The sequence below is a fragment of the Neophocaena asiaeorientalis genome, unplaced genomic scaffold, assembly GCF_003031525.2.
Source record: "Neophocaena asiaeorientalis asiaeorientalis breed wild unplaced genomic scaffold, Neophocaena_asiaeorientalis_V1.1 scaffold893, whole genome shotgun sequence".
Lineage (NCBI taxonomy): Eukaryota > Metazoa > Chordata > Mammalia > Artiodactyla > Phocoenidae > Neophocaena > Neophocaena asiaeorientalis.
In genome coordinates, this window is record NW_020174065.1 from 19,379 (window position 1) to 27,013 (window position 7,635).

Sequence of the window (7,635 nt, forward strand, 5' to 3'; positions counted from 1 at the left end):
GAAGCAGTCTTATAACCTAACTTCAATGCTGCTCTACTGTAATCTGAGGCATTCCTGCCCATCCAGAGACCCATCCAAGGGACTAGGCAGAAGCCAGGCCTATGGTCACCCCTGGTAATAGGCCCTAAGACATTGGACACGACTGTGGTCCCTGAAGCAGACTTGAACATGCAGAAGAAAAATCAATGACCTTGAAGACAAGTCATTTGAAATTATCCAGTTAGAGGGAAAAAAAGAGTGAAAAGGAGTGAAAAAGAGCCTGGGTGACTTATGATGCACCCATCAGGAGAACCAATAGATGCATTAAGGGAGTACCAGAAGGAATAGAGAATGAGAAAGGGTCAGAAACCTTATTTAAAGAAATAATGAGGAAAAGCTTCCCAAATCTGGAGAAGGAAATGAACATTCATATCCATGATGCCCAAAGAACCTCTAGTAGGCTGAACTTCAGTGAGACACTGAGACACATTATATTGTCAAAAATCAAAGACAGACTTCCAGTTTCCAGTTCCACATGTAAGGAGCTTGGAGGCTGCCACTCCATCCTAACAACAACTAAAAGGCTGAACAGACTGAAAAACCAACAACACTTCAAGGATCCAAAAGAGAGATGAAGAAAGAGTGAAAACACAGACAGTCAAATACAAAGGAGTCATGGCTCACCAGAGCAGAGACTCATGAACAGTAACTACTGCAGAAACCAGTGCTGGGTAGGAAAACTTGAACTATAACTAACAAAAAAGTATCTTTTTTGACCACAATGGTATAAAACTAGAAATCAATAACAGGAAAAAAAATGGAAAATTCACAGTTATGTGGAAATTAAACAACATACTCCTGAACAACCAATGGGTCAAAAAAGAAAAGTGAAATTAGAAAATATCTTGATACTCAATCATAGCCTGAAGAGATATCTGTACTCTGATGTTCATTGCAGCAGCATTCATCATAACCAAGATATGGCAACAACTTAAGTGTCCATCAATGGGATGAATGGATAAAGAAAATTACACACACACACACACACAGTGGATTATTATTCAGGTGTAATAAAGAAAGAAATCCTGCTATTTGCAACAAATGAATGAACCTGGAGGACATTATACTAAGTGAAATAATCCAAAGAAAGACAAACACTGCATGATCTTACTGCATGATCTGTATGGCATCTAAAAAAGTCTAATTCATAGAAGCAAATTGTAGAACGGTGGTTGCCAGGGCTGGGGAGTGGGGGAAATGAGGAGGTATTGGTCAAACACTACAAAGTTTCAGTTACGTGGCATGAATAAATTCTGGAGAAGTAATATACATCATGGTGACTGTAGTTAATAATACTCTACTGTATACTTGAAATTTGCTATGATAGTGTGTCTTAAGTGTTACCACAAAAAAAAAAGTAACTATGCAAGGCAATGTATATGTTAATTAGCTGGTTTGTGATAATCATTTCACAGTGTATATGTATATCAAAACATCATGTTGTACTCATGAAATATATACAAGTTTTGTTTGACAATTATATCACAATAAAGCTGGGGATAAAAAACAATATGGGTCTAACTTAAGATGAGCAGACAAGTCAATGGATGGGACAAATGGCCCTGAATTAAATAAATTTAAAATATATGTATATACACAGACACACACATATATATAGACATACACATATATGTGTATTTTTATATAATGATTTAGGGAGTTTATATTAAAAATGAAACCATAAGATACGTGGAAAAGTTCCTGGTTAATCTCTAGATAGAGGACAGTTTTTCAAGAATTTTTTTATTAAAAAAGATGGTCCTCACAAGAGAAAAGATTTTGACTACATTATCCCCTGCATCGGCAGGCGGACTCTCAACGACTGCGCCACCAGGGAAACCCCAAAAAGAACATTTTTAACAGCAAATATCAAAAGATAAAAATGACTAACAAGGTTAAATATATTCAACAGGCATGAAGGGATTGAATTGTTCTTTAAGTCTATTTTTTAAAAGCAGCAAAGCACATAATTGAATGATTAAACAAATAATAAGAATAAATAAAATGGCCAAGAAATTTACGGACTGTATTCAACATCATGAATAACTTGGTAATCAAAGATATGCTAATCAAAATGATAAGATTACAATTTTTACTGACAGTTTTGTCAAAAGTATTGTAAAATAGACACCCTCATATCCTGCTGCTCAGAATAACATTAGTAAAACTTTTGTGCAACACCTACAGGGAATTTTAGGTCTAATAATTCATAGACTTGTTCTAATAATTCAAATACTGGGAATATACCCTTAAGAAAGTAATTAGACTCTTACAATGACTTTTACATAATAGGAGCTTTGTCACAGTGGTATGTATAGTAGCAAAAAATTTAAATTACCCAAATCAGAAACAATAGAGTAATTATGCCATGATTATTCAATGAAAAATTAAGATGCCTTAATAGTATGCAACATGGTAATTTACTTTAACTATCCCTTTTTTTGGATTAGAATTTTTTTAAATAAGATCTCACATATAATCTTAATATAACAGATAAAAACAACATTGTATTAGGATAAATTTATTTAATAATACTAATACTTTTAAATTTATAGAGTTGCAGTAAGGCTCAGTGTATCATTGTCATTAATGCTCCCTGTGTGTTTGAAAAGCTTTTGTGTTCTGAAATTGTTGGATGCATTAGTTTGAGTGAGTTGGTTGTATATCTCAAATTTTAAAATTTTATGTATTGTGCTGTTTGTTTTTTCTACCAACCTATCAGTTGGTAGGAGGAATTTTGAAAACATTTTACTCGGGTGGCCTATTTGTGTATTTCTCTTCACAATCTGACAAATTTTACTTTATATATTTTGACACTGCATTTTTAGATACATAATTATATAGTCTCAGTATGTATTCTAGATATGTCTTTCTGATAAGGTGAAATTCTTACTCTTATACAGTGGCCCTCTCTATATCTAATAATACCTTTTCTTTAAAGTCTATTTCATGTATTATTGATATTGGCAAGCCAGCTTTATTTTGTTTATATTTGCTAACGCAGGCTCAGCGGCCATGGCTCACGGGCCTAGCCGCTCCGCGGCATGTGGGATCTTCCCGGACCGGGGCATGAACCCGTGTCCCCTGCATCGGCAGGCGGACTCTCAACCACTGCGCCACCAGGGAAGCCCCATTTTGTGTACTTTTAATTTACATGTGGCACTTATGAACACATTTAGTTGGATTTGGTTTTTTTGTTCTGGTCTGAAAATCTTTGTTAACTAGGACTTTTAGTTCATTTTTAATTGTAATATGTGGTGTTTCGAATCATGGCTACCATATTTTGTGCTTTCTTTTTTTTTTCTATTTTTTGTTTTGGAGAACTGAAGTGTGACAAATAAGAAAACGATCATCTTTATTCTTTTGATACACATATGCTTACTCAAGAAAATTTTAAAAATCACTTCGAAGTCAAAATATATAAAACTAAAATATATTTTATGCCAACATAGATTTCAATTATGAATATTTTTAGGTAAGTTTTTAAAAAAATTTTACTGGAGTATAGTTGATTTACAGTGTTGTGTTCTACTGAGGTGTAAGGCAAAATGAGACAGTTATACATTTACATATATCAACTCTTTATTAGATTCTTTCCCCATATAGCTCATTACAGAGTATTGAGTAGAGTTCCCTGTGCTATACAGTAGGTTCTTATTAGATACCTATTTTATACATAGTAGCGTGTATGTGTCATTCCTAAATTCCCAATTTATCCCTCCCCCACCTTCGTCATGTTTTCATTATCATTTGTTTCTAGTATTTTTTTCATTTCCGCTTTGATTTCTTCAGTGATCACTTGGTTATTAAATAGTGTATTGTTTAGCCTCCATGTGTTTTTATATTTTACAGATTTTTTCTGTAATTGATATCTAATCTCATAGCATTGTGGTCAGAAAAGATACTTCATAAGATTTCAATTTTCTTAAATTTACCAAGGCTTGATTTGTGGCCCAAGGTATGATCTATCCTGGAGAATGTTCCATGAGCACTTGAGAAGAAAGGGTATTCTGTTGTTTTTGGATGGAATGTCCTATAAATATCAATTAAGTCCATCCTGTTTAATGTATCATTTAAAGCTTGTCTTTCCTTATTTATTTTCATTTTGGATGCTCTGTCCATTGGTGAAAGTAGGGTGTTAAAGTCCAGTACTATGATTGTGTTACTATCGATTTCCCCTTTTATGGCTGTTAGTATTTGCCTTATGTATTGAGGTGCCTTATGTTGGGTGCATAAATATTTACAATTGTTATATCTTCTTCTTGGATTGATCCCTTGATCATTATGTAGTGTCCTTCTTTGTCTCTTCTGATAGTCTTTGTTTTAAAGTCTATTTTGTCTGATATGAGAATTGCTACTCCAGCTTTCTTTTGATTTCCATTTGCATGGAATATCTTTTTCCATAGCCTCACTTTCTGTCTGTATGTGTCCCTAGGTCTGAAGTCAGTCTCTTGAGACAGCATATATATGGGTCTTCTTTTTGTATCCATTCAGCCAGTCTGTGTCTTTGGTTGGAGCATTTGATCCATTTACATTTAAGGTAATTATCGATATGTATGTTCCTATTACTGTTTTCTTAATTGTTTTGGGTTTCTTATTGTAGGTCTTTTCCTTCTCTTGTGTTTCCTGCCTAGAGAGGTTCCTTTAGCACTTGTTGTAAAGCTGGTTTGGTTGTGCTGAATTCTCTTAGCTTGTGCTTGTCTGTAAAGGTTTTAATTTCTCCATCAAATCTGAATCAGATCCTTACTGGAAAGAGTAATCTTGGTTGTAGGTTTTTCCCTTTCATCATTTTAAATATGTCCTGCCACTCCCTTCTGGCTTGTAGAGTTTCTGCTGAGAAATCAGCTGTTAACCTTATGGGAGTTCCCTTGTATATTATTTGTCATTTTTCCCTTGTTGCTTTTAATAATTTTTCTTTGTCTTTAATTTTTTCAATTTGATTACTGTTTGCCTAGGCGTGTTTCTCCTTGGCTTCATCCTACCTGGGACTCTCTGTGCTTTCTGGACTTGGGTGGCTATTTCCTTTCCCATGTTAGCTAATTTTTCCACTATAATCCCTTATGTTATTTGTTGTTTTTCCCTTGCTGCTTTTAATATTTTTTCTTTGCATTTAATTTTTGATAGTTTGATTAATATGTGTCTTGGCATGCTTCTCCTTGGATTTATCCTGTATGGGACTCTCTGTGCTTCCTGAACTTGATTAACTATTTCCTTTCCCATATTAGGGATGTTTTCAACTACACACCCTTCAAATATTTTCTCAGTCCCTTTCTTTTTCTCTTCTTCTTCTGGGACCCCTAGAATTCGAATGTTGGTGCATTTAATGTTGTCCCAGAGGTCTCTGAGACTGTCCTCAATTCTTTTTATTCTTTTTTCTTTATTCTGCTCTGCAGTAGTTATTTCCACTATTTTATCTTCCAGACCACTTATCCATTCTTCTGCCTCAGTTATTCTCCTATTGATCCCTTCTAGAGAATTTTTAATTTCATGTATTGTGTTGTTCATCAGTGTTTGTTTGCTCTTTAGTTCTTCTCATTCCTTGTTAAACGTTTCTTGTATTTTCTCCATTCTTTTTCCAAGATTTTGGATCATCTTTACTATCATTATTCTGAATTCTTTTTCAGGTACGGTGCCTATTTCCTCTGCATTTGTTAGGTCTCGTGGGTTTTTACCTTGCTCCTTCATCTGCTGTGTGTTTCTCTGTCTTCTCATTTTGCTTAACTTACTGTGTTTGGGGTCTCCTTTTTGCAGGCTGCAGGTTTGTAGTTCCCGTTGTTTTTGGTGTCTGCCCCCAGTGGCTAAGGTTGGTTCAGGGGGTTGTGTAGGCTTCCTGGTGGAGGGGACTAGTGCCTGTGTTCTGGTGGATGAGGCTGGATCTTGTCTTTCTGGTGGGCAGGTCCACATCTGGTGGTGTGTTTTGGGGTGTCCGTGACCTTATTATGATTTTAGGCAGCCGCTCTGCTAATGGGTGGGGTTGTGTTCCTGTCTTGCTAGTTGTTTGGCATAGGGTGTCCAGCATTGTAGCTTGCTGTTCGTTGAGTGGAGCTGGGTCTTGGTGTTGAGATGGAGATCTCTGGGAGATTTTCGCCGTTTGATATTACGTGGAGCTGGGAGGTCTCTGGTGGACCAATGTCCTGAACTCAGCTCTCCCACCTCAGAGGCACAGCCCGACCCCTGGCTGGAGCACCAAGAGGCTGTCATCCACACGACTCAGAATAAAAGGGAGAAAAAAAAGAAAGAAAGAAAAAGATTAAATTAAATTAAACTTACAAAAAAGTTATTAAAATAAAAAAAATAATTATATTAAAAATGTTTTAAGTAATTAAAAAGAAAAGAAAGAACAACCAAACCAAAAACCAAATTCACCAATGATAACAAGTGCTGAAAACTATACTAAAAAAAAAAGAACCGTAGGACAAATGCTAAAAGCAAAGCTATACAGACAAATTCACACACAGAAGCATACACATACACACTCACAAAAAGAGGAAGAGGGAAAAATATATATACATCGTTGCTCCCAAAGTCCTCCTCCTCAATTTGGGATGATTCGTTGTCTATTCAGGTATTCCACAGATGCAGGGTACATCAAGTTGATTGTGGAGATTTAATCCGCTGCACCTGAGGCTGCTGGGAGAGATTTCCCTTTCTCTTCTTTGTTTGCGCAGCTGCTGGGGTTCTGCTTTGGATTTGGCCACATCTGCGTGTAGGTCGCCTGAGGGCGTGTGTTCTTCGCTCAGACAGGACGGGGTTAAAGGAGCCGCTGATTCGGGAGCTCTGGCTCACTCAGGCCGGGGGCAGGGAGGGGTTCGGATGCCGGGCGAGCCTGCGGCGGTAGAGGCCGGCCTGACGTTGCACCAGACTGAGGCGCGCCGTGTGTTCTCCCGGGTAAGTTTTCCCTGAATCCCGGGACCCTGGCAGTGGCGGGCTGCACAGGCTCCGGGAGGGGAGGGGTGGAGAGTGACCTGTGCTTGCACACAGGCTTCTTCTTGGTGGCTGCTGCAGCAGCCTTAGCGTCTCATGCCCGTCTCTGGTGTCTGCGCTGATAGCTGCGTCTCGCGCCGTCTCTGGAGCTCCTTTAAGAAGCGCTCTTAATCCCCTCTAAGACTGAGGCGCGCCGTGTGTTCTCCCGGGTAAGTTTTCCCTGAATCCCGGGACCCTGGCAGTGGCGGGCTGCACAGGCTCCGGGAGGGGAGGGGTGGAGAGTGACCTGTGCTTGCACACAGGCTTCTTCTTGGTGGCTGCTGCAGCAGCCTTAGCGTCTCATGCCCGTCTCTGGTGTCTGCGCTGATAGCTGCGTCTCGCGCCGTCTCTGGAGCTCCTTTAAGAAGCGCTCTTAATCCCCTCTCCTCGCGCACCAGCACCAGGAAACAAAGGGGGAAATAAAAGTCTCTTGTCTCTTCGGCAGCTCCAGACTTTTTCCAGGACTCCCTCCTGGCTTGGTGTGGCGCACTAACCCCTTCAGGCTGTGTTCGCGCAGCCAACCCCAGTCCTCTCCCTGCGCTCTGACCCAAGCCCGAGCCTCAGCTCCCAGCCCCGCCCGCCCCGGCGGGTGAGCAGACAAGCCTCTCAGGCTGGTGAGTGCCGGCCGGCACC

At 39.0% G+C, this 7,635-nt stretch overlaps 1 protein-coding gene across 1 annotated transcript in view; it reads left to right on the forward strand.

The window, feature by feature from the left end:
* Positions 1-6,852: 6,852 nt before the first annotated feature.
* The window catches only part of IL1RAPL1 (interleukin 1 receptor accessory protein like 1), a 144,892-nt gene continuing 144,109 nt past the window's right edge, over positions 6,853-7,635 (forward strand). The window contains exon 1 of the mRNA XM_024754554.1: positions 6,853-6,927. Within this exon, the coding sequence (XP_024610322.1) occupies positions 6,853-6,927 (75 nt within the window). The remainder of the gene's footprint in view (positions 6,928-7,635) is intronic.